The sequence below is a fragment of the Rana temporaria genome, chromosome 4, assembly GCF_905171775.1.
Source record: "Rana temporaria chromosome 4, aRanTem1.1, whole genome shotgun sequence".
Taxonomy (NCBI): domain Eukaryota; kingdom Metazoa; phylum Chordata; class Amphibia; order Anura; family Ranidae; genus Rana; species Rana temporaria.
The window spans coordinates 297,732,898-297,760,676 of NC_053492.1; the positions used below are offsets into that span (position 1 = coordinate 297,732,898).

Below are 27,779 nucleotides of genomic sequence, written 5' to 3' on the forward strand. Positions count from 1 at the left end.
TCTCACTTCCGGCCTTAGAGGATCTTGATGAAGTTACGTGATCAGGATGCAACACGCAGGGCAGAACCAGTAACGTCATTGCTTCGATCAGGAAGTAAGGCAGGCAGTAGGATGAACGCCACTGTCGATTTATATGTTATGTATGGCATTACCAAGTTTTACTTTGTGCATATGTAAATCTATATCTGGTTAAAGTGGAGGAAGGTGGAGACCAGAACTTCTGAAGGGGATTCAAAGTTGTGGTTGATTTTATAAAGTCTATTATATTCAGAGGTGATTGGAGCCAATTGTCTCACTTGGGGCTGTGGAAAGGAGAATACCAAGGTTTATTACTCTTTATAGGGGAAGGCTGAAGGTGACCATCTGATATTTAGATCAACATGGGAGGTGAGAGCATGAGTGATACACCAGTGTGGAGTTTTTAATTTACCATGGATCAAGCACTTCTTGATAAAAAATATTCTTGATTATAATAAGTGGATTGTACCTTACTGTTTCACATGGCGGTTAAAAGAGAAGTATGTTTTTTTTTTGCTAGTCATACTTACCTCGGTGGATGCAGCATCAGACCCCTGGCGTCTCTGCACTGAGAACCAAGCTATCAAACTGTCAGTCAGCATCGCTTCTGCTCTACTTCTCCGCGCTCATTGGAGCGCTAAGCAGGGGAGGGGCTGGGAGAGGCCATCTCAGTGACTCGCTGAGACTGCCATCAATCAAGGCAGCTGGCAGATCCAGACTTGGTATTAGTAGAATATCACTTTGAGTTGCTCACAAGTGTCAACACGTTTTATATCCAGTACAGTTTATATACCTGAGTGAGTAAGTCTCACAATAATGAAATACCATTATATGTTATTTATGTAAATGTAAACAAGGGTTTACAGCCACTTTAAGGGCTAGTTCATGCCACAATTGCCACATTCAGTGTGTATTTCCACATACATGTTTACAAGCATTTTTATTACGTTTGTAATGTGTTCCAGTGCAGGTTTTTCTCCTTTTTTTTGTGCCTCCTAGGTTTGATGTATATGTACCTAAGCTGTTGGCATGTCTGCTGCTATCCTATTCTGCATCTGAATTATCTGTTGGATTACTTTTGTAAGGTGTGGCCTCTTGCTTCCATTTTGCCCTAGCTAATATCAAGTCTTCATGCTGCTTATAATACAAGAGTTCATACAGGGGAAAAAAACTGTGTACAACTGTGGCACTTCCCTTACTAAAAACCCTAAGTATGGTAACAGGGAGCCCCAGTCTTTTTCTTCCTTCTTAGCCACTTTGCTTAGCATACCTTCAAGGGTTTTATTAGCCCATCAGCTTGTGGGTGATACACTGAGGCCCTGTACACACGATCAGTCCATCCGATGAAAACGGACTGAAGTCTGAAGTCTGATGGTCTGATGTGCCTACACACCATCAGTTCAAAATCCGATCGAGTCCAACGCGGTAACGTAAAACACAACGACGTGCTGAAAAAAACGAAGTTCAATGCTTCCAAGCATGCATCGACTTGATTCTGAGCATGCGCGGGTTTTGAACCGATGCTTTTGCGTACTAACCATCAGTTTTGACCGATCGGTCATCAGTCCGATTTTAAAGCATGTTCTAAAACTTTGGACTGAAGGACAAAAGTCTGATGGGCCATACACACGGTAGGTTTGGACTGATGAAACTGAACTTCAGTCCGTTTTCATCAGTTTGGACTGATCATGTGTACAAGGCCTAAGGTGATTACCTTTGATATGAAAGGGGTTCCTTGATTTGTCAAAAGTTCTTCAGGAATACTGGTACGGGAAAACATGTGCTCCAACTGTTGTACCATAACCTTAGAGTATGTGTTTTTGAGAAGAATTGCTTCTGCAAAGATTACCGATATGTGCTGGCGCCGTCTAATGGACTTCATCAGTGGTCCGACCAGATCCATAGCAACCCTCTCAAAAGGGACCTCAATTATAGGCAAGAATACCATTGAACTTAGGTGTGGTTGTTGTCCATTAAGTTGACACTCATGCTAAGGTACTGCATGCATTTCTATTCAGCTCCTTTGTTAAAGCAATTTGAAAGGCTTTTTTTTCATAAAATAACAAATATGTTTTACTTGCCTGCTCTGTGCAGTGGAATTGCACAGAGTGGCCCTAAACCTCCTCTTCTGTTGCTCCCTGCTGGTGTTCTGTATGACTCCTCTTCTGTCTCTGCCTATATAGCAAGCCACTTGCTATGGGAAAGCCTGCAAAGCCTGGGAGAGCGACTACAGACAGACACAGTGCTGAACTGAGTGAGGACTCAGGTAAGTATTTGTGTGTGGGGGGGGGGGGGCGAGGGGACACTATTGCTACCAGGACATTTTTACCATAATGCAGGGAATGCATTAAAGTGGAACTTTACCCATTATAACTTGATAAAAATAATGCTTTAAAGGACAGTTGTATCTTTGATACAACTGTCCTTTAAACAATCCCTCCACCCTCTGAGTGCTGGCCACCTGCACTTTCCTTTGTATTTCATCCACATCCTTTTGCTGTGCAGCCCATGTGTGAAAAGTATTTGTCCAGGTGAGAGGCATTCAGTCATTGGTGATTGGTGGGGGGTGGGGGGGCGTTTGGTCGAAGGGTAACTGTAAAAAGGTACAGTTGTCCTTTAACCACTTCCCGACTGCCTTACGACTATATACGGCGGCTGTCATGAATATGCATCAAGTCTGTCTGCTTACCTGATCTCCATGTGTTCATTAGAGGCTGACCCTCTTCTGGTTTCCCTTTTTATCACTTCCTCTTCCTGTATGGCTCCACCCTAGTCCATCCCAGGAAGCCTATATTAACCATTGCTCTACAGGTCTGCAGTGCTGTTCAACAGTGTTCCTTTGCTTAGTTCCTGTCTGCAGTGTAGTTTGCTAGTTCCTGTTTGCAGAGTGCTACGATCATCTTTCCGTGTACCGTTTTGGCTTGTCCCCGACTTCCTTGTCTGCCTGTGCCCCTGACTATTTGCATGTCCCACGGTTATCCTTGTCTGCCTGTTGCCCTGACCTCGGCCTGTCCATCACCACTGTTTGTCCTGCTGGCTGCTTCCCCTTTCTCCCTGCGGAGTGTGACTTAAGGAATCCCGGGAACGCGACCTGGACCCAGTTGCGGCCAAGACCATCCTTACCATCAAAGGCTCTGGTGAATACAAAACTGGGTCTTAGACTCCGCACCCTGGGTGATCTTGGGTTACGCTTCCTCCCTGCCAGCAGTAGTCGGCTATAGGGTTCACTTCCCTGTGGTGCATCCCTGACCCCTACGGGGTGTACTTGTCACCTGGCCACAGGTGACCTGACAGTTTGAACAGCCATGAACACGGCCGACGTGCCGCTTCCTGCAGATGACCCATTACAGGGCGTTGTTCACAGACTCGAGACGCATGAAGCTAATCAGGCTCAGGTGATGCGTTTCCTTCAGGATCTGGCTTCCCGCTTTGACCAGCTTCAGACCTCGTTGGGAACCCCGAATCTACAACCCCAAGTACAACCAGCGGCAGCGGCTGCGCCCGTCGCACCAGTCGCAGAGTCGCATTCGCTGAAGCTACCACCTCCAGTCCGTTTTTCTGGAGACTCCAAGGCCTGCAGGGGGTTTCTTAGCCAGTGCACCATCCATTTTGAACTTCAGCCTCAAAACTTCTTGTCTGATCGGGCAAAGGTAGCCTATATTATTTCCCTCCTTTCCGGTGAAGCTTTAGCCTGGGCTGCCCCTATGTGGGAGAGGAATGATCCGGTAGTTTCCAGCCTGTTCAACTTCCTAAAGCTCTTTCGGAACATCTTTGAAGAGCCGGCTCGGGCCTCTTCAGCGGCCAGTGCTCTGCTACGTCTCCGCCAAGAATCTCGTTCAGTGGGTCAATATGCTCTTCAGTTCCGTATTCTCTCAGCTGAATTGAGCTGGAACAATGAGGCCCTGGTCGCTACCTTTTTACATGGCCTCTCTGACCGAGTGAAGGACGAATTAGCGGGAAGAACCATCCCCGTCGGTCTGGACGATGTCATCTCCCTGTGCAACCAGATCGATATTCGTTTTCAGGAGAGGTCCATTGAGAAAAGACGCCAGCACTCCCTAGGTCTTAGTCAGTCTGTGCTTCCCTCACTTCGTCCCATGGACCATCCTCTGCCTGCTGAGGAACCTATGCAGCTGGGCTGGACCAGACTAACACCCGAAGAACGTGCTAGACGCAGAACTCTGGGCTTGTGCCTCTATTGTGGAGGCAAGGGCCATCTTCGTGACTCCTGCCCGCTTCGCCCGGGAAACGCTCAGGTCTAATACATTTAGAAGGTGGAGTATTGGACTCAGAAACATCACCTTCCCGTCTGCTCCTTCCGGTGTCCCTTCATGTAAGCACTTCTCCCCTATCGATCTCTGCATATCTGGATTCCGGGGCTGCCGGCAACTTTATGGACTGGAGAACTGCTTCTTCTATGAAGCTTACCCTTTCACCCCTCACTACGCCGCTGGTAGTCTCGGCAATTGATGGCACTATTCTCCCAGGGGGTCCTATTCGCTTCCAGACACTACCTATTAGGATGTCGATAGGGATTCTCCACCAGGAGTGGATATCCTTTCTCATCCTACCTAAAGCCTCCACTGCCATTGTATTGGGCCTTCCTTGGCTACAGCTCCACTCTCCCCATGTGGACTGGGCTTCTGGGCAGATTCTGGCTTGGGGCCCTTCATCATGTTTCTCGTCATGTCTTTCCAAGGTGACTCTTAAGGGGGGACTTCCGGTTGCTACCACATCAGTATCTTCGGATCTTCCCACTGCTTACAGCGATTACCGGGATGTGTTCTGTAAGAAATCAGCTGAGGTGCTTCCTTCCCACAGATCTTTTGACTGTGCCATTGACCTTGTTCCTGGAGCAATTCTGCCCAGGGGTCGCACATACCCTTTGTCCATCCCAGAGACCCAGGCCATGTCTGAGTATGTTGCAGAAAACCTTGACAGAGGTTTCATTCGGAAATCGTCATCGCCTGCAGGAGCAGGGTTCTTTTTTGTTGCCAAGAAGGATGGTACCTTGAGACCCTGTATTGATTATCGAGGATTAAACGCTGTTACTATTAAGAATCGTTACCCCTTACCCTTGATATCTGAGTTGTTCGATAGGTTGAGGGGTGCCTCCATTTTTACTAAGTTGGATCTCAGAGGGGCGTACAACCTCATTCGAATACGAGAAGGTGATGAGTGGAAGACTGCGTTTAACACTCGAGACGGCCATTATGAGTATCTGGTCATGCCTTTTCTAGTTATGTAATGCCCCAGCCGTGTTTCAAAACTTTGTCAACGAAATCTTCAGGGACCTGCTGTACCAGTTTGTTGTCATCTATCTGGATGACATTCTAATCTTTTCGGAAAATCTGCGTGTCCACAGGAACCATGTCCGCACTGTACTCCAGCGCCTCAGAGAGAATAATCTCTATGCCAAACTGGAGAAATGCTCCTTTGAATGTTCTGAGGTCCTGTTTCTAGGATACTTTGTTTCAAGCTTGGGCCTTCGTATGGATCCTGGGAAAGTCTTAGCCATTACCAATTGGCCTCTTCCTGCTAGCCTCAAGGCCACACAGCGCTTTCTTGGTTTCACAAATTATTATAGGCAGTTCATCAGGAATTATTCTTCCATTGACGCGCCTATTATCGCTTTGACCAAGAAGGGTGCTAATGCCAAAGACTGGCCTTCCGAAGCTGTCTCTACGTTTCACGATCTGAAACAGGCCTTTGTCTCTGGACCTCTTTTGAGGAGACCAAACCCTGAGGAGGCATTCTTTATTGAAGTGGACGCTTCTTCAGTGGGAGTGGGAGCGGTGCTTCTTCAACTTTTTGAGAAGAGACGTCAACCATGTGCGTTCTTTTCGAAAAGATTCTCTCAGGCAGAGAGAAATTATGCCATCGGTGACCGGGAACTTCTCGCAATTAAATTGGCGCTAGAAGAGTGGCGTCATCTTTTGGAGGGTTCTCCTCACTCCATAACGATCTTCACCGATCACAAGAATCTACAGTACTTACAGAATGCTAAACGTCTGAATCCCAGACAGGCCAGGTGGAGTATTTTCTTTTCCCGTTTTAATTTTACGATTACGTACAAACCTGGTTCCTGCAACGGTCGGGCTGATGCGCTTTCTAGATCCTTTGACACCTTGGACGAAGAGCTCACTCTTGAACCTGAGCCGATCATTCCAACTTCATGCATTGTTGCCCATTCTACCACCCTGGACTCAAAAATTCCTCCTGGTAAGACCTTTGTCCCCACTGAGCTAAGAGCCAAGATCCTTCGTTGGGGACATGATTCCAAGGTGGCGGGCCATGCTGGTTTCCTCCAGTCCTTCCTACTCATTAGTCGTCACTATTGGTGGCCAAATCTCCGCTCGGAGGTTAAAGACTATGTCAAGGCTTGTCATGTCTGTGCTCAGTTCAAATCCTCCACACAAGCTCCTGCTGGTCTCCTCATGCCCTTGCCCATTCCTAAGGAGCCCTGGGCTCACATTGCCATGGATTTTATCACCGATCTTCCACTGTCTGACGGTAATACGGTCATTTGGGTGGTAGTCGATCGGTTCTCCAAAATGGCACATTTTGTTCCCCTTCCTGGTCTTCCTTCTGCTCCTGCCTTGGTCCCCATTTTTGTTCGAGAGATTTTCCGTCTTCATGGGGTTCCTTCTCATATTGTTTCGGACAGGGGTGTTCAATTTACGTCTCGTTTTTGGAGAGCCTTTTGCAAATCCCTCAATATTGCTTTGGATTTTTCCTCTTCTTACCATCCTCAATCCAATGGGCAGACGGAGAGGGTTAATCAGGAGTTAGAGGTTTTTCTTTGTACCTTAGTCTCCGCTCATCATGACGATTGGTCCTCTCTACTTCCATGGGCGGAATTTTCCCATAACAATCATGTAAATACCAGTTCGCAGAGAACACCCTTTTTCTCAGTTTATGGAAGACATCCTCAACTTCCACTTCCCATGACCTGTTCTCTGGATATCCCAGCTTTGGCTTCAGCTCAGGAGTCCTTCAATTCCATCTGGAGTGACGTCCATGATTCCCTCCGGGCAGCTGCCGACAAATTCAAAGGCTTTGCTGACCGCCGCAGGCGTAAACCGCCTTCTCTTCAACCAGGGGACAAAGTCTGGCTCTCCACCAGAAACATCAAGCTCCGAGTTCCTTCTCTGAAGTTTGCTCCAAGATTCATTGGTCCATACACCATAACGGCTAAGCTGAATCCAGTTTGTTTCAAACTTCAGATTCCCAAAAACCTCAAAATCTCTAACTCCTTCCATGTTTCCCTTCTGAAGCCTTTAGTCCTTAATAGGTTCTCTCGTCCTCTCCCCACCACGGCACCAGTCTCTGAGGAGAATCAGGAATATGAGGTCAGTCAAGTTCTGGATTCCCGACTCTGTAGAGGCGCTCTTCAGTACCTTGTTCATTGGAAAGGCTTTGGTCCTGAGGAGAGGTCTTGGGTTCCTGCATCAGAGGTCTTTGCACCTCGTCTATTGAAGAATTTTCATCTGAAGTTTCCCTCTAAACCCGGACCCAAGCGGGGAAGGGGGAGGCCTCGTAAGAGGGAGGGTACTGTCATGAATATGCATCAAGTCTGTCTGCTTACCTGATCTCCATGTGTTCATTAGAGGCTGACCCTGTTCTGGTTTCCCTTTTTATCACTTCCTCTTCCTGTATGGCTCCACCCTAGTCCATCCCAGGAAGCCTATATTAACCGTTGCTCTACAGGTCTGCAGTGCTGTTCAACAGTGTTCCTATGCTTAGTTCCTGTCTGCAGTGTAGTTTGCTAGTTCCTGTTTGCAGAGTGCTACGATCATCTTTCCGTGTACCGTTTTGGCTTGTCCCCGACTTCCTTGTCTGCCTGTGCCCCTGACTATTTGCATGCCCCACGGTTATCCTTGTCTGCCTGTTGCCCTGACCTCGGCCTGTCCATCACCACTGTTTGTCCTGCTGGCTGCTTCCCCTTTCTCCCTGCGGAGTGTGACTTAAGGAATCCCGGGAACGCGACCTGGACCCAGTTGCGGCCAAGACCATCCTTACCATCAAAGGCTCTGGTGAATACAAAACTGGGTCTTAGACTCCGCACCCTGGGTGATCTTGGGTTACGCTTCCTCCCTGCCAGCAGTAGTCGGCTATAGGGTTCACTTCCCTGTGGTTCATCCCTGACCCCTACGGGGTGCACTTGTCACCTGGCCACAGGTGACCTGACAGCGGCATTTTAAAGATGGATATCTCGGTAACATCAGCAGCTGCTGCCACAACCGAGATATCCATCTTTAGTGTGAGCGGTCCTGTAAAAGATAATGGTGGTCTCCGCAGCGGATTCGCCGCAAGATCACCGTTATCGGCGGCGGGAGAGGCCCCCCCCTCCCGCCGCTCTCTCCCGCGCCCTCCGCCGCTTACCGGTAGCGGCAGAGGCGATCGGGTCCTTCAGCCTGCTGTGTGGGGATGCGAGTGAGGGCAAGATGGCCCCCACCCGTCCCCATAGCATAGCAGGGCAGAAGTGACGTCAAAACGTCAGTCCCGCCCATGCGTCTTAAACGCAATTTTTTTTATTGTCATTTTTTCAAATGACAACATTTCCATTTTTTTTTTTTATTTTTTTTTTTGCATTTAAGTCTAAATATGAGATCTGAGGTCTTTTTGACCCCATATCTCATATTTAAGAGGACCTGTGATGCTTTTTTCTATTACAAGGGGTGTTTACATTCCTTGTAATAGGAATAAAAGTGATCAATTTTTTTTTTCAGTATAAAAAATAATAAAAAAACGAGCAGGCGCAATTTTTAAGCCTGACATGTTGGGTATCATTTTACTCGGCATAACATTATCTTTCACAATATATAAAAAAATTGGGTCAAATTTATTGCTGTTTTATTTTTTAATTTAAAAAAGTGATTTTTTTCCAAAAAAAGTGCGCTTGTAAAACCGCTGCGCAAATATGGTGTGACAAAAAGTATTGCAATGATCGCCATTTTATTCTCTAGGGTGTTAGAAAAAAATATATATAATGTTTGGGGGTTTTAAAGGGGTTGTAAAGACAAAAATATTTTCCTTTTAAATTAAAGTCTGACAGTAGCTGATAAAGTAAAAAGTAATGTTTTGCATTATAACTAGTTTGATACCTGTTGAAATCAAGCTGTTTTATTCACCTCCGTCACTCCTGAATCATTATTCTCACTGACTTCCTGGTTTGCGGTGCGCATTCATTCTTGCTACATCACGGCCTAATGGGAACGAGAGTTCCCATTAGGCTTAGCCTCCATGCCTGTGAGGGATAAGAGAGCATCTTCACGCAGGGCTGTAGTCATAGGGAGGGGGTGAGCACATTCTGCTTTCCACCATGCAAAACAGTTCAGATGCTGGTGGAAAGCAAGAAGAGGAGAAACAGGAAATGGCATTTTTAAACCTGGATTACTGTATTTTGGAGGTCAAAAGGAAAAACTAGGTAAGTGATATTTAAATGCTCTAGCTTACAGCAATCAATTGATGTAATAAAAAACAAACCTTTAGTGTTCCTTTAAGTAATTTTCTAGCAAAGAAAACTGTTTTAGTCTTGTAAACACCAAATCTGAAAAACACCCAAGGTACTGAAGTGGTTAATCCTCTCATCATCTCTCAGGGCCATGTAACACTAGTATACCCGTTGCTTGTGGCTTTCATCTGCTCCTGCGGCATTTCTCCTGATGGTGGCCAAACCAGAATAGGTTGCTCTGTTGCTGTACCTATGCTGGGCAGTGGGATTTCATAGAAGGGAGTGGTCTATATAGATTTACTAGTATGACATGGCCCCAGCAGGGCAAACACTCTGGTGAATTTCTCTGAGGATATAAAAAGTAGTGAAAAGGTGAAAGAATATTGGCCTTTTGGTTTTACTTTGTAATCAGTATTTTGCTCATACATAACTAACCAACTCACCTACTGTATAATAAATGCTTGCTATTTTCTATTTCTGCCCGTCATTTTGTTGGAAGTGAGAACATAAGTATTGTTATTTTTATATGGTTGATGAGGAAATATTAGATACAAGCTGTGGAAATATGCAGTTCTTGGTATCATCTATCATTATGTGTTCAGAAAGCTTAATTACAGTAATTTCCAGGATTTCTGCATATGGCACCTACACATAAAGTAACTCCGGCAGCATATTTTGAAATAGTGCAGAAGAGGAATGTTTAAAATTATCTGTCAAGGTGCCAAGAAATATCTTGACAAAATGAAAATAATGGTGCTTTGATGATCATAATTACCGGTAAATTGCTGTATTGTTTTTTAGATCCCTTTCTGACATTGCTCTTGTTTGCACCTTTGCTAGTCAATAATTATTTGTTGAGAAGTTATCAGATAATACTGGTATGATCAGGATCTGGTTATCTGGTTATATAATCCTGGTTATATGCAGCGGGTAAAATAAGTATTGAACACATCACCATTTTTCTAGGTAAATATATTTCTAAAGGTGCTATTGACATGACATTTTCACTCCATGTCAGTAACAGCCAATGCAATCCATTCATACAAAGAAACCAAATCAAATAAGTTTAAAAATTAAATTATGTGTAATAAAATGGAATGACACAGGGAAAAGGTATTGAACATATGAAGAAAGGGAGGTGCAAAAAGGCATGGAAAGCCAAGACACCAGATGAAATCTATCAGTAATTAGAAAGCAATTCTGCCCCTTGTCAGTGCAAATTATTATCAGCTGTTTCAGTCTCAACTGATGGCCTATAAAAAGGAGTCTCATTACCAAGGTGTCACACAAGAAACATCTCATGATGAGTAAAAGCAAAGAGCTCTCTGAAGACCTTTGGTGGGGAACATCATGGTATGGGGCTGTTTTTCAGCATAAGGTACTGGCAAACTTCATATCATTGAATAGATAACATATCATATCATGAAAGGAAGGATGAATGGAAAAATGTACCAAGACATTCTTGATAAAAATCTGCTGCCATCTACCAGGATGATGAAGATGAAACAAGGGTGGCCGTACCTTAAAGTGATGACCAGATGGTACTTCACCCCCGCCAAATTAGCACGGGTATTTCCCTCCGCGAACCCCCTCTGCTTTAGGGGCTGCGAAATGATGGGTTCTATGGCCCACATATGGTGGGAATGTCCCAAAATTAGGCCCTTCTGGAAAAGGATGTTCAACCTCATTTTCAAAGTGACTGACCTACAGATCCCAAGAACTCCCGAGGTAGCCCTCCTTAACGCTTCCATTCCCGGGATTCACAAATTCACCCGCAATTTAATCCACTTCATCTTATTAGGTGCCAAACTGACGATAGCCAGGGCCTGGAAATGTTCAAGAGTTTCCTTTTTAGCCGCTAAAAACAAAATATCATGGATCATGTCCCAGGAGAAGTTAACAAGCATCTTGCTTGATTCCAAAAACCGGTTTGATTCCATCTGGGAGCCCTGGGCCCATCATATAGGCATTTCCCTCCGCCCGGGGATACCGGCATAACAAACACTAAGAAACTTCACACGGCTGGGGTGCGCCCTGCTGATTGGGATACTTTCACGGACGGCGCATGCGCCGTTCGTAAAAAGCGTCAATTACGTGGGGTCACATTAAATTTACATAACACACGCCCGCATCTACCACATTTGAATTAGGCGGGCTTACGGCGGCCTATTTACGCTACGCCGCCGCAACTTTGGTTTGAGAATATGGCACTTGCCTGTCAAAGTTGCGGAGGCGTAACGTAAATAGGATACGTTACGCCCGCGCAAGGATACACGCTTCTATGTGAATCCGGGCCTTAGTAGATAACTGTAACCAGGTAGGTAAATGTGTCTTATTGCAGAAGAGACTGCCTGCTCCAATTTTTTTTAAATTGTAGGCTTTGTTCTGCATTAAGCCCCTGGTCACACTAGTGCGACTTGAATCGCATGACAAGTCACACCCTATTGTCCACATTGGAAGTGGTCAAATTGGTGACTCTGGCTCTGTAGGAGTCACACCGATTTTATAAGTAGTTCCTGGACTACTTTTTTCAAGTATCTGTGCATGAAGTCAGAGATGTCTTTCAAGTAGCACCTGAAGTAGCATTACTTTTGAGCACAACTTCAATGTCGCGATCAGTGTGACCTGGGGCTAAGGACCGATTCACACTGTTAAAATGGCAAATCGCAGAGCAGCAGGAGTGATTTACGGTCCCGGCTGCTCTGGGCTTTTTTTGGGTTTTAAACACACTTTATGTAAAGTTTACAAAACGTACACTTCATAAGCTGCAATGTCGGGCAGCGGTATGCCAGTGTGCTGCAATAAAATACAACACGTCTGCATTTTATCTCAGCATGCTGTGTTGTAGTGTAAATGGGACACATAGGAAGCAATTGTTTTCCAGACGTTTTACACAGCAGTAAAATGTATGGTATCGCACATAGTGTGAATTGGCCCTAAGTGCTATTTGGGATCTTACACAATGCAAAAATAAAATATGGCAGCTAACAGTCCATACTTGGCCTTGGGTACCTTTAGGCAATGTATATATTCTTTTTCTCTGTTCCTGCTAGAGAACATAATTAGCATTTAAAATAAATGTGATTCAGTATTGCATTAACACAAGCGTCCACTTATTCATATACTTTTTGTAAAGCAGTGTGCTATCTTACCTGTTGGCATGTGAAGGATGAAAGTATTTTGTTTCCAGTTCTAAAGGCTACATTAATTACAGACAAGGGCGACAGTCTAGAAAGTCTGGTCATTTTAATGAACATTGTTTTTTTTTTGTTTTAGCCTTGTAGAATAGGCTTGAAGTTTAGTTCAGCCATTTGCAATTGCCCTTCGCAAAAATGTAATAGCTACGTCTTGCAGCTCTGCAGAGAATGCAGATGATAACACATCCTTTTAAGACTGAAATAAACTTCTTTTATGGAAATCTATCTCTGAAAAAGGAAGACATGAATTTTAATAGCCAAAGCATTCAGGGTAAGCAGCCTACAGGATTTTTTTTTCTCCAACTCAGCTTTAGGTGCTTCTCTATTAACTTATTTCTGATGTTTATGAATTAAGCAGCATTGTGTATTTTGTTAAAGTGAAAGTAAGGGTACTTTCACACGGGGGCGTGGGTCCGTTAGAGGTAAAGCACCGCTAGTTTTAGTGCCACATTTCGACCGCTAGCGGGGTGCTTTGAACCCTTTCTTCGGCCACTAGTGGGGGTTAAAAGCGTCCCGCTAGTGGTGCTTTACTGCTAACAAACCTCTGCCCCAGTGTTGTGGTGCTGCAGAAGAGCATTGCAAGCAATTCGGCAGCGCTGCCCATTGAAATGAATGGGCAGTGCTGCCCAACCGCCCAGAAGATTCTGCTTGCAGGACTTTTCAGAACTCCCGCAAGCGCACCGCCGCAGAGTGAAAGCACTTGGGCTTTCACACTAGGGAGACATTTCAGGAGCTTAAGGCCCCTTTCACACAATCGGACCGTGCAATCCTATGGATCGTCGGATGTCCACTGACATCCGATCTGCCAAAATCAGACGTATGGCGATACGCCCCCATCCGTCCATGGCGGATCAGATCAGGTGAGATCTGATGAAAACGGACATGCTATCTGTTTTCATCAGATCTCTCCATAGGAGACACCAGCGCTGCACAAGCCCCTCCCCTCTTAGTGAACAGAGAGGGACTTGTCATCCGCTGGCCCACGTAGATCAACGGAGAGATCTCCCACTGAGCTGGCGGACTCCGTAGCGACAGAGTTCGCCTCGTGTGAAACACGAGGCGAACGTTTACGTTTACGAGGCCACGTTTACTTTCTAAAATGTGCTTTTTATGACTGTGCCTCAATGAGAGTCTAACAGACATGTATAAACCTCAGCACACTCATTTAAAAAAATTTAATTGTTCCATTACTTATACTTATCGGCACAACCTATCTTAAACAATAATTAATAAGAGCTCAGGAGCACATTAAGCGGAGAGTGCAGGGTCCAAGAGTGGATAGACAAAGAGTGTAGGGGTTAAGAGTGCATTACACAGAGAGTGCAGGCCCCTATACAAAGGTACAGGAAAATATTACCCCCTCTTCCCAGTAGCGATCTCCGTTAAGACCCATATTCCCCACAGTACAGATCTCCCCCAAGACCCCTTTCACACTGGGGCGTTATTCAGGAGCTTTAGCATTAAAAAAGTGCATGTAAAGAGCCTGAAAGAAGCCTCATCTGCAATCCCAATGTGAAAGCCCGAGTGCTTTCACACTGAGACCCCTTTCACACTGGGGCGTTTTTCAGGTGCTTTAGCGTTAAAAAAAGCGCCTGAAAGAAGCCGCATCTGCAATCCCAATGTGAAAGCCCGGGTGCTTTCACACTGAGGCTCTGCGTTGGCAGGGTATCAAAAAACGTCCTGCAAACAGCTTCTTTGCAGCGATTTAGGAGCGGTGAATACACCACTCCTAAAGTGCCCCTTCCCATTGAAATCAATGCATCTATCAACACACTATCCTCACTGTGAAACATGGTGTTGGCAGCATCCTGTTGTGGGGATGCTTTTCTTCAGCAGGGACAGGGAAGCTGTTCAGAGTTCACGGGAAAATGGATGGAGCCATATACAGGGCAATCTTAGAAGATAACCTATTACAAAAGACTTGAGGCTGGGGTGGAGGTAAACCTTCCAGCAGGACAACGACCCTAAACATACAGCCCGAGCTACAATGGAATGGTTTAGATTAAAGCATATTCATGTGTTAGAAGTGCCTAGCCAAAGTCCAGACCTAAATCCAGTGGAGAATCTGTGGCAAGACTTGAAAATTGCTGTTCACAGACACTCTCCATCCAATCTGACACAGCTTGAGCTATTTTGCAAAGAAGGAGGGGGGCTGAACACAAATGCACGCCGCACTTTTCACATATTTATTTGTAAAACAAAAGTGAAAACCAATTATCATTTTCCTTCCACTTCCCAATTATGTGCCACTTTGTGTTGGTCTATCACATGGGTCTTCAAACTACGGCCCTCCAGTTGTTCAGGAACTACAATTCCCATCATGCCTAGTCATGTCTGTGAATGTCAGAGTTTTACAATGCCTCATGGGATGTGTAGTTCCGCAACAGCTAAAGGGCTGTAGTTTGAGGATCCCTGGTCTATCACATGAAATCCCAATATAATACATTTATGTTTGTGTTTGTAACATGACAAAATGTGGAAAATTTCAAGGGGTATGAATACTTTTTCAAGGCACTGTATAAAGGATGTGTATGCATGTGGCTGCGGGGCAGGGAACACCATGACCGCAGATGATTCCCTAAGTACAGATGATTGGCTCAGTACAGCGAGCACTTCCTGGCGGGTTCGCTCACATAGGCTTGGATTAGGATCCAAATGCACCCAAGCTCCTCCCTAGTCACCAGAACAAATAGAGGAGTGAATCTCTCTGGTGATGGAGACACATATTACAATAAAATGCAGCAGAGGATTTAACCCTTTCTGACTCTTTGAAAATAAAAGGTTTTAACTTTATGTACACTCACCTTAGAAAACAATGACCCTTCAAAAACCTTTGCATATCTTTAGATGGAATTTCTTTGCACAGAATGCTGTAAAATTAAAGAGCCTCATTTTTTTGATTCTTTACTTGATTTTGTTATAAGCTTTTTCGAATATCTTCAGCAAGGCCTTGTACCTAAGTAGGCTTTTTTGAGCTGCTACTACGTGTTGTCAAGCATGAAAGGGAGTCTTACTTATTGCTGAAAGCTTATACACTTTGGTTTGTAAGCTCTCAGCATTTCGTAGTAGGTGCTTGTAGCAGAACTGTGCCCTTCTACTCTGCCCTATTACATTTTAGAGGCCAATGTACTCCAGGAGAAAACTGGCTGGTCTGAAAGAAGCGTTTATATGCTGTTTGTGAATGTCATTAGATCTTTCCTTATACATTGTATTTGTATATCGGTGATTTATTTTTATTCTCTGCAATACTGGGCTGGATTTACGTAGATCCGCGCATTTTTACGGCGGCGTATCGTATTTACGCTACGCCGCCTTAAGTCAGAGAGGCAAGTGCTGTATTCACAAAGCACTTGCCTCCTAACTTACGGCGGCGTAGCGTAAATGGGGCCAGCGTAAGCGCGCCTAATTCAAATGAGGATGAGGGGGGTGTGTTTTATGTAAATGATTGGTGACCCGACGTGATTGACGTTTTTTACGAACGCATGCGCCGTCCGTGTACATATCCCAGTGTGCATTGCGCTAAAGTATGCCGCAAGGACGTATTGGTTTCGACGTGAACGTAAATTACGTCCAGCACCATTCACGGACGACTTACGCAAACGACGTAAAATATTAAAATTTCGACGCGGGAACGACGGTCATACTTAACATTGGCTACGCCACCTAGGGGGCAGCTTTATCTTTACGCGGCGTACCTCTTACGGAAATGGCGTATCTTTACTGCGACGGGCAAGCGTACGTTCGTGAATCGGCATATCTAGTCATTTACATATTCTACGCCGAAATCAACGGAAGCGCCACCTAGCGGCCAGCGGAAAAATTGCACCCTAAGATACGACGGCGCAGGCCGTCATATCTTAGCTAGGTTTAAGTGTATCTCAGTTTGAGCATACACTTAAACTTACGACGGGCTTAGATTCCGAGTTACGTCAGCGTATCTACTGATACGCCGGCGTAACTCTTTGTGAATCCAGCCCATTGTTTATCACATAGAAGGGTTTTTCTATAAATGATATGTATTTTCAGTACCTACTCAGTCATGGGCTGTTTAATGTGCAATATTGTTTTACAATTCATTTGTGTCAAAATTATTATGAAATGCTTTCATGGTTCTGCATGGATAGTGAAAATGTGTTGTACATTTATTTTCCTCAGTGGCCTTTATAAGCTGACTGGTAATAGACTACATCTTCATATTTCTCTTATAGGTTTACAGTGTGGACTGGAGTCAGACAAGAGGAGAGCAGTTCCTGGTGTCAGGGTCTTGGGATCATACTGCTAAACTAGTAAGTGTAAAGAAGAAAGTAGCACCTAATTTGTCTTCTGGACACAGCCGAGACACTGAAATTGCCTGCTGATTTCTCTGTGACAATGGTGACCAGGGTTGCCAACCGTCAGTAAATTTACAAATAGTTTGTAATTTATGCATCTGTCCATAAATGTCCATTATGGACATACAGACTACACGTCCATAATGGACATTTATGGACAGATGCAAAAATTACGAATTTTACAAACTGTTTGTAAATTTACTGAAAGTTGGCAACCCTGATGGTGACATCTGCTGCCTTTATTTTCTCTCAGCAAGGAAGATTATGTTACTGTTGCTGTAGGGCAGACCCAGCCAAGAATTTCAGGACATCTCTATATTGGCAGTATCTCAGCTGCACTATTGCATAAGCAAGAATTGCCACTGCTAAGCCTTGACTGATTTTGGGGGTTATAATAGTAAGTGACAGTTTAATAAATTACTGTTTTTGACCTTGTTCTCCCACCTTTTGACTGTTGCAGATTCATGTGACATGTATAGCAGTATAAATTAAAGTGAGAATAAACCCACTGATTTTCCCAAATCAGTTAAAGGCCAAGGTCACCTTTTACGAAAAAGATTATGAATGCATATATTTTTGCAGATAAATAATAACAAGAGTCTGCAAAACATTGCATACTCTGCCTCCTTTCTGCCCATTCCTCTGTATGGGCTTTTAATTGGAAAGCAGGAGAAAGAGTGAATGGACTATGAGTGTACTGATCAGCAGACTACTAGTCCATTGAGAACTACAAGCTCCTCTGCTGCGGTGGCAGACGGGACCTGTAGTTTATTAATTCCCGTATCCCTGTAAGTGAATGATGCAGCTGTGTGGACAGAGCCCTGCTAGTTTTAAATGTGACAGCAGCTGCAGGGGAGAGGATCCCCTACCGCTGTCAAGAGGGAGGGGGGCAGGAGCTAAAAAAGGGTTTCACTCTAAACGGGGGTATAACATCTTCCTGAAGGTGAACTTATCCTTTAAATTCAAGGCATTTCTTGAATGATAACGGTTACAGTTACTAGTGTGCTTATGTCAGCTATCAATCGAACTGTCAAGTCATCAAAAGGTTGAGTTTATATCTAAATCTTAAAGTAAACAATATCACTCATCCAACGCTTGGATAAAACTGTACAGTTAAAAATGAATCTAACGGGCTGCTGCTATATTAAAAAATGCACATATATCATAGTTACATCGTTGCCCATCCAGTTCAACCATAATAATAAATATATAAAATAAAAAATATAAGTCTTAAAAAGTTAATCTCCGGTGATCCAGAAGACTAAAGCTCTTCAGTGTATTAAACACAGAATTTCACACAGTTTATAATAATACACCCTGTGACAAGTAAGTCTAATTGGAACATATTTCTATTGAGTGTTCATTAGGGGGCTTGACGGATAGAGTATAACAACCTTCACCGCACCATGTCATTCCACTCCCCTCAAAATTTGCACTCACCAGATTGGAATGGGGTAAACGTTTTTTGGCTATGTCTTTCCCATTAGCAGACACATATAGGAAAGCCACTTCATCAATACTCAATCAGAACTCCTGAACGGTTGAAGCGTGTTCCTCACTCAGTCTGGACATTCGAGCTCTAATACCGCTGACAGTCTCATTAGTTGAATATTGGTGTGTTTGTGTATTTCTTCCAGATCCATGCAGTAATCCAGTGAGGGAATTTCCCACAGTGACAGTCTGCTCACATTCCTGACATCGAGGGCTTTAGTCTTATGGATCACCGGAGATTAACTTTTTAAGACTTATGATATAAATGGTTGAGGTTATAGCTAATCACATGTGTGGCACCATTAAAACTGCAGATCAAACAGAGGCCAAGATAGCTGCTTCCTTGGCTTTAAAGTATACACAGGGTTTAGTTCTGTCTCTTTTTACAAATGTTTCTGAAGCTGATTTTCGAAAGCACAAAGTGGTGCCGGTGAGAAATTACCAGTGTGGCAAAACCTTGGTTTTTGCTAGAAGATTTTTTTAACCAGACAAGTATGCAATAAAAGGTGGCAAGCATAGGCGTGCGCACATTAGCAGGGACGGCACCAGGTGGGTGGTTAGGGGTGCCAGTGGCCAGTGTAAATGTACATGTACATTAGCATTATCCAGGGGCAGCACCAGGTGGGTGGTTGGGGGTGCTAGTGGCCTAGCCTTTATATTAAAGTCTAGGTTCAACCTTAGGAACACATTACACCCGTATTTAGGGTGTATTATAATATGGTCTCAATCAACTGTCTCCCACCACCAGAGCCTCCTCTCTGTGACTGCAGGTGGCATTCATGGTTGTCTAAATTCTGGGGTGCACACCCTAATGCAATAGGCTGCACACACCTATGGTGGCAAGTAAATATTATTACTTATAATTATGCTGCTTGAGAAAATGAATTGTGCTGAATGAAAGATCAGTGTTACAGCATTTCCCTAGATTGTAGTACAGTTGCCTTACCATTTGCATTATTTGCTGGCTTCATTAGGTACTTGTGTTATCCAATGTAGCAGTATATGTAGCTGCATAGAGCAACATTGTTGTTAGCTACAATGGCAACTTTGTAGTCAGTAACAAGTCGCTACAGAAATATCTGCTATAAAGTTTCTGGTGGGTTTAGCCCATAAAATGCCAGTTATATTATCCATAGTCTCACTTCTTGTAAATTACAGTGTTACAAAACAAATGTAGTGTGATTTTTTTTTTTTTTTTTCAATACGTTTTTATTAACAATAATAAAGAGTAAAGGACATGTGTTAATCACACAAACCATAGTTACGTAAGTTATACAATAGGCAAGATTGAACAGAGACAAAACCGTCCGTAAGTCGTACGCAGACCAAAAAGTAAAATAAAAACAAACAAAATAAAACATAAAACATACAGTCATCTGAGAAGACCCAATCATTGAGGGTAGTGCAGTGATAACCGACACCTTAGAACCAAACCCACTTGGCGACAACTAAACTGTCCCATTTAAGAAAGAGAAAAAAGAGCAGAAGAAAACAAAACAAAGAAAGAAAGTAAGACAGGGAAGATAGAGAAAAGAGGAGGAGGGGGGGAGGGAAGGGGATTTCTGCCTCGGACAGCCCCCAATCATGAAAACAAAAAACATACCAGGCTAGCAGAAATAACAGGGTTCACATAGGCTGAGACATGATATCCGCATAAGCAGAGGTAAATTTAAAGGCAAACCAGTCAGACCATATTTTACGTGACAAGTCATCAGAATTCTTAAGAGAATGTGTAAGGTCTTCCATATGGTAAGTGTGGTCTACCTCTACCAACCATTGGTACAGAGATGGTATAGCCGTCTGCTTCCAAAATCTGGGAATGAGGGACTTTGCTGCATTCAATAAATGGGGCGTCAGTGATTTCTTATATGATCTAACTGGTTTGTCCGTACAGTGAAGTAATATGACCCACGGATCCCCAGGGGTCTCAAAGCCCTGAATTTCCTTCATCCAGTATAGGATAGACTGCCAGTAGGGGCAGATAAGTGGGCAATACCACCACAGATGTGCGTGCGTCGCATGGTCACCGCAGCCCCAACAGCAACGACTAGAAAAAAGGGGAAAAATGCTGTGGAGCACCACGGGGGTGAGGTGTCACCTAGTAAGCAGTTTATAATTAACTTCCGCTGTCTTAAAGGACAACGAGGTGGTATGTGCGAGATGTAGTATCGTAGCTTTTTGGGTCTCTGCGAGATCCTTGTGAAGATCTTTCTCCCAGTTGCGTAGAAAGATAGGGTGCCCCGTGGTTGAGAGAGATTGTAGGGCTTTGTAAAAGTAAGAAAGAGGCCTCTCAACTGGGCGGTCCTCCACAAAAGCAGCTTCAATTAGTGTCAGGTCCGTGATGGCACGAAAAGGCTTTGGAAGAGAGTGAACAAATGCAGTGAGCTGACGATATTTCCAGTGAACCCAGGGTGCACCAGCAGAAGAACCCACAATGCCAGAGAAAGGGGCAATACCGGAGGGAGTGGTTACATGATGCAGCTGAGTTATGTTCCTCAAGGACCACGTATGGGTGGAGGACTATACATTCCCGGGGGGGAAGAAATTATGACCCGCCAAAGGCATCAGAGGAGAATTAAACAACCAGTTATGAGACTTACACAGCGAATCCCAGACCATTAGGGTAGAGCGAGTAAGCGGCGATGTGGACGCCGCTAAGGTCCTGTACTTCCTCGGAATCCACATTTGCGTGAAAGGGTCAGTGCCGCACGGTTCCTTCTCCAAGGCCACCCACAGTTTGGTACTTCTATGGAACTTCCAATCCGAGATTCTGTTGAGAACAACTGCTAAAAAGTAACCTTTAACATCTGGCAGGGCGAGACCCCCTCCCTCTTGGACCTCATTAGGATGGATCTAGCTAATCTGGGTCGCTTCCTATTCCAAATGTATTTGCAAAGAAGGGATCTCAGCAGCGTGAAAAAACCCACAGGGATCCCGAACGGGATCATCTGAAACAAGAACAGCAGCCTGGGAAGTATGTTCATCTTCACGACATTTATTTCCCCCAACCAAGAGTGTGCAAGATTGGACCATTTCTGTAGATCTGATCTTATCGTATTCAATAAGGGTATGAAATTGATACGGAACAGGGAAGATGGGTTGGTGGTGAGAAATATACCTAGGGACTTGAGGGAGCTTGTCTGCCAACTGAAAGGAAACTACGCTTTCAAGTGGGGCGCAGTTCGGGATGGAACAGAAAGGTTGAGAGTCTCAGATTTTGTCATATTTATTTTGAAATTAGAAATGGCGCTAAACGTTGAGAAAGCTGACATTTAAATTAGGCAGGGATATAATGGGCTGTTGTACGTAAAACAAAATATCGGCCACATAAGCAGCATATTTGTGTTCCGAGGCACCCACTCTAATTCCGTGGATGTTCGAGTTATGTCTAATCAGGGAGAGGAAGGGTTCAAGGGACAAAGCAAATTGAATGGGGAGAGGGGGCATCCTTGGCGGGTGCCATTATAGAGCGTAAAAGATTCACTTAAAGTGCCATTATGTAGTGTGATTTGACTTTATGGACACCCCTTCTCCATTTATTGTCTCCTAAGCTAATTTTTTTTCTTTTTTTTTTCTTTTAGTGGGATCCCTTAGTTGAGAAGTCACTTTGCACTTTCACAGGCCATGAAAATATTATTTACAGCACTGTTTGGTCCCCACACATTCCAGGCTGCTTTGCGTCTGCTTCAGGTAAGTGGCTAAAAGTGCATTCAGGCATTCAATGTTAATCGTTTAGAGGCATTTATGACAGACCACTAATATAAATGTTCTAAAACTTTTTCCACTTTACTTTGTTGTTCTAATACAGAGATCTCTAAACTATAGCCCATGGGCCACATTTGGTCAGCTATGAGATTTTTTCCGACGCTTAGCTAGGGTCAGTGACGTATCCTTAATATTGAGGATTAGGGTCAGCAGGCTGTCTATGGTCTCCGCTGCTGAAGTAAAGGGGATTTTGATGGGGACCCTAAAAACAGGTGGGGTGACCTGTGATGTAAGGGGACACTGATGTAGGGGAGGGACTGATGGTTTTTTTTAGCCTGTAAATATTTGTAAAATATACAATGTGACACATACTGAAATGTTTGGAGACTTTTGTTCTAATACATAATTTCAAGAATACCAATAAAGGACACTCTTGACATTGCATGTGTTATAGAATTTGTCCACTAGGTGGTAGTATTATGTTTTCGATTGAAGGCCAGTACATAGAAAAACTTGTAGAAACCCAGACATGATTGCTGTAAACCTGGTAGGCTGGAGTGTGTGCCTTATTTGAGTAGTAGATAGGAAGTAAAACAGTAATCTTGTGAAGTGAAATAGATAAATGCTCACACCTCGTAAATAACAGTAGCACTCTACTCTTACTAAAAGACAGATAAATGCATTGCTGCTATCTCAGTTGAAAGTTTTACTGTGACATTTTTTAGAGGTAGTGCAAGGTAGTGCTGATAGATATCTTAGGTTTGTGTACAATTGACAGTTATTGTAAAAGGAAATCATGATATAATGACAGAATGTTAGTGCTAAATTTTAAAGTAAAAGGTGCAGACATACTCTGGGTTATTTGAGTATCATTGGGATAATGCATTCAGCATATGTATCGGCCTTAAGACTCAGCCTGATATTGGGCCCTTTTCAAATAAGATTTCAGCTTCAAGTGTTACCATGGAATATGACAGATGTGCATTTGGTGCAGTGCAGGACAAAGCAAACAATTTGCAAATGACTAGCATGTAATGAACCATATAGCTTAGTGTACTCCTTGTAATGGAAGTTTAAAGGAGTGCATGGGTTTTAATAACACCCACTGAACACCACGATTTGCACCTTTTGTGTGTGTTTTTGTTGAAAATTTCCATTTCTCTGATAGCATTATAGATAACGTTATAAAATATATGTATACAAAAAGAGAGACGATAACTCATAGTATTTTTCTAAAATGCTGTGGATTCTCCAACAGTGAGATTTCATTGCCATAGTCCCCTCCTTTTATCCTGTCCTTAGGATTAGTTGTGTTCTGTTGCATTTTCCTGAAAAAAATATATATTTAGAAATCCATCAGTTACAGCAGGAACCCCCATAAGGGCTTGTGATGAGCCCTCTGTCCTCAAACAGATCTAGGTCTGCTGTCAATGCTTCCTCTGTTCAGATCCAGCACCTTCCAAGATTCTTTAGCCCCCCAGTCAACAGAAAGCACACCTCAGTGTAGAGTGGCAAAAACAAAACTGCTTTATTTTCACACATGAACACAATAGCTATCCCTCCCGGGACCATCACCCCTCCCTTTGGAATTCAGGATGGGGTAAACTGTCCAATCAGCAAGGAGAGCTTTTGGGGGAACCCCCCACCCCCCCAACAGCCAGAGAAGACAGAGACAATAAACCACACCCCAAACCATCACAGCAAACAGTCCAACAGCATGGGACAGCACACATTATATATACATATATACAGCACACATTTTATACATTTTACAAGATTCTAGTGTGGCTGTAAAGAGAGTCCGACTAGTACAGATCAGACTGGAGTTCTCATTTACCCTGTGCCCCTATTAGAGACACAGGGTGATTTACACATAAGAGGGCCTGAGGAAGCTGGATAAGGAGCCTCCAGAACTCTCCAAGGCAAGCTGAGTCCCACAAACCCCCGAGCCAAAGTCACTTCTGTCACAGGGCTCATGTACACTGCAGCTCAATCATGCACACTGCAGCTCAAAGAAGCGGCTCCTACAGGCTTTTGAGCTTTTTTGAGCTCATGTTTTCTGCCTGAAAACTCCCCTCCATTATAGCCAATGTGTTCATGCACACTATGACTTTTTCAGGAGTTTTTCAGGCATATGCTCTTATAGGAAGAACTCCACACCAAACTCACATTTTTGAGAGGCGCTTTCAAGCCCAAAAACGCTTTCAAGCCCAAAAATGTGCAAAAGGGCATGAAAAAGCTCAAAGAAGCTCAAAACACACAAAAAAATAGGAAGAATTAGCTGAGGGAAAAAAACGCTTATGCTCAAAGACGCTCAATTAAAAAGGTGCAAAAGAGCCCAGAAAAAGCACAAACTTCATGCTGAAAATAGCTCAAATGCCTGTAAAAGCAGCTTTTTTTTTGAGCTGCAGTGGGCATGAGACCTAAGAGGGCCATGTCAGGTGTTTAGGCCCAGTGCTGATATCTCACCAATAATGCCTCTTAGAGATAAGAGAAACAGCCATGTGGTTAAATTCTGGCATCTACCAAAAATGTAAATATGAATTTTGGATTGACTGACCTGACTGCCCTTTCAAGCACAGTTTTGCCCCTCCCCCACCCAATTTAAAGGTCTCCACTTTCAACTTCCTGCTCCTCCAATGCATATTCATTTGTAAAGATCATTTGTGCAGAATTGTTTTTTTTTGTGCTGGCTACGCCTTTTCATTAGTTCTTCATAGACATTTATGTGACTGTTTCCTGAAGGTCTTTGGCTCCTTAGAAGTTACCCTCTCCCAAAGACTCAAAGGGATCCTTGTCTAAGAATGGGAGTGCTTCGCACTTTGTACTATGGATCCATTACTCTTTAGCATAGAAGTGTGGGACCAGGACCTCCTCACTGTTTTCCAACATGTATAAAAAACTTCCTATACAATAATGAGCGTCTTCAACTGCCTAAGGCACTTATTATTTTTCCCATTCAGTGAAAAATGGCCTGATAATTCCAGAGAATACACAAATATGTCTTGCAGTTATGGATCAGTCTGTGGCCTAAAGCTACTGATATAGCTTTTGATTATTAAGTTATTATTTCTATTTGTAGTCAGACACATGTTTAAAGGATCCACTGCTTCACACAAAAGACTTGACCGCCATCTACTCAGCTCCATGTGCCAGCTCCCTCATTTATTGCATATACTGTAATAGATAAAGAAAAAGAGGTGCACTCTGGGCCAGTTATTGTTTGTATAATTTACTCAATCACCCTCTACATCAACAATCTATCTGGGCTCCTCCGCTGATGCGTTTCGCTTGATAAGAGCTTACTCATAAACTCTGATTAAGCTCTTGTCAAGTAAAGCATAGAAGAGGAGATCAGGTGGATTATAAATGGTGATTGAATACGTTATGCACACTGTAATGGTCTGCAGTGCAGCCCTTTTCCTTTTTCCATTACATGATATAGCTAGGCAGTGCGGAGGTTCAAACCATTCAAGAAGAAATACATACAGTATGCATATGTGGTTTGCATGCATTTATGCATTTGTCTAATTTATTTCTTACACAATTGTGAGGTTCCACACAAGTGGCAGACATCATGATTATATAGATTTGGCATGTATATATGTCCAGTAAAAACCCGAACGATGTTTTAACCTTTCTTTATTCTATTAAACATGCCCTTTTCAGTCCTTGTCCTATATGACAAGAGACTTTTCATTCATTTCTGCCCCTCTTTTCCACCTGTCAACAGGACAGAAAGTGAATTAAAATCTCCCAGATGGGGGCACAATCGGCAATAAAAGCTCCCTGGTTTAAAATAAACAAAAAAATAAGTTTTGGCTGAAGTTGAACCCTAAATGTGTGGACATGGCAAATAGAATTTGTCACTTTGGGAATTCAGGACAAAGTGACTTGAAAATCCTCCCCTCTGCTGCACATTCCTGGCACTCTGCTCGTCTGTTGGATATTGTAAGGGCAGGTAGGGTGGGGTTGTCATGTAACCTTACAAACAAATTGCAACCACCCCAACCTATAACTAGCCTTTGCAGCAAGGAGCACATGGAACGGCAATGCATGCCAAAAAACAAACAAAAATTCCCAGCTCATTTGCCAGCCAGCCTGCAACAAACTGAATTGACCCTGTCTAACAATCATAGTAAATACAAGGGGCTTTGTTTACACACATTTGAAAAATATATGCGTAAGTTGCAGTGGCACCCTGGTGTACTGCAATCCTAACTCTGTAATTGAAGCACTTATATAATAATGAATAGATTAAGGGTGGGTATGCCTAGAGGGAGCCCATCCCTCCTTAAAGGCACAGGGATGCCCCGGTCACTAGCAATAGCGCAATGTCTGCAAAGTTATCCCGTCATCCCATTACTAATTCAACCAGGACAAACAAATGGCAACCACTCCAAGCTTTAACTAGCCTTTGCAGCAAGGAGCACATGCAAGACCCTGAGTCTGACCCTGTTGCGATCCTGTACCTTTAAGGAGGGTTGGGCTCCCTCCAGGCATACCTGCTTTATATCTATCCATTATTATAAATGTGCTCCAAATTAGTTAGGACTGCAGTACACTGGGGTGCCATGACGTGGCCGTTACCGTGTATTGTTAGACAGGGTAAATTCAGTTTGTTGCATGTTGGCTGGTAAGTGAGCTAGGAATTTTTGTTTGTCATGTGACCTTAACCATTTACTCCCAGGATGCAGTGCTTGGGAGAGAGGGGCCAATCACTAAGCCAAAATACTATCTTGTAGGGGATTGGAGAAGGTCCTTAACGTTATGTAAGCTCCAACATTGACCGTCACAGAGCTTACACTGGAATCTGACAATCTGGAAGCAAACATGGTGAAGGGGCTGTGCACAAAAGGTAAGTGTGAGTGGGTGCTGCATTAATCATTATAAAAGAATATCTTGAAAAATACGTTGTTATATATAATTTTGCTTGACATGATGTAAAACGAGAAAAACGATTTTATCCTGTTCCACATGAATGCAATGTATCGATAGAGTATACCCCTTAGCATGAAAACTGCTGGAGCAGCCCCTAACATGAACTGTGCTTTTATCTAGATGTTTGGCTAATAATAAACAAGACTGAATGATAATGTGGTACTTAACGCAGCACTGACAAAATATCACATGAACAAACAGAGAGCAGGCGTGCTGCCACCCAGACAAGATCTCTTTGTAGTGCATGGGGACTAATTGGATGTAATCCCTAATTTAGGTTGTCTGTTTCTAGGTTACTGATCTTTATGGCTTTCCAAGGTACAAACCACTCTGACTCGGCCTCAGCATATTGTAATTAATACATAATTGTTGCTTTTGTTTTAGATGAAGAAAAACCTTCACTGATTTTCAGCAGAAATATAGTTTGCTTTAAATAAATGAGGCTTTTGTGCACATTTTGTACAGTGCCATTTTAGATGTTTTGTTATGTTAACGCTAGGATATTTTGGTCTCTTCTCTGCGCAATGAGAAGTTTTTGCAGCTTTAGTCTGTATGTGAAACATAAATTGCTAGTAAAAAGGGATACTCATTACACCTTACGCCAGTAACTACAGATATTTATATTTGAGGTTTTGCCAT

General features: G+C 43.5%; 1 protein-coding gene across 1 annotated transcript in view; it reads left to right on the plus strand.

Annotated features, from left to right (window-relative positions):
* The window catches only part of PEX7 (peroxisomal biogenesis factor 7), a 323,869-nt gene that overhangs the window by 25,356 nt on the left and 270,734 nt on the right, over positions 1 to 27,779 (plus strand). Inside the window, exons 4-5 of the mRNA XM_040350504.1 lie at positions 16,881 to 16,958; positions 22,076 to 22,184. Of these exons, the coding sequence (XP_040206438.1) occupies positions 16,881 to 16,958; positions 22,076 to 22,184 (187 nt within the window). The remainder of the gene's footprint in view (positions 1 to 16,880; positions 16,959 to 22,075; positions 22,185 to 27,779) is intronic.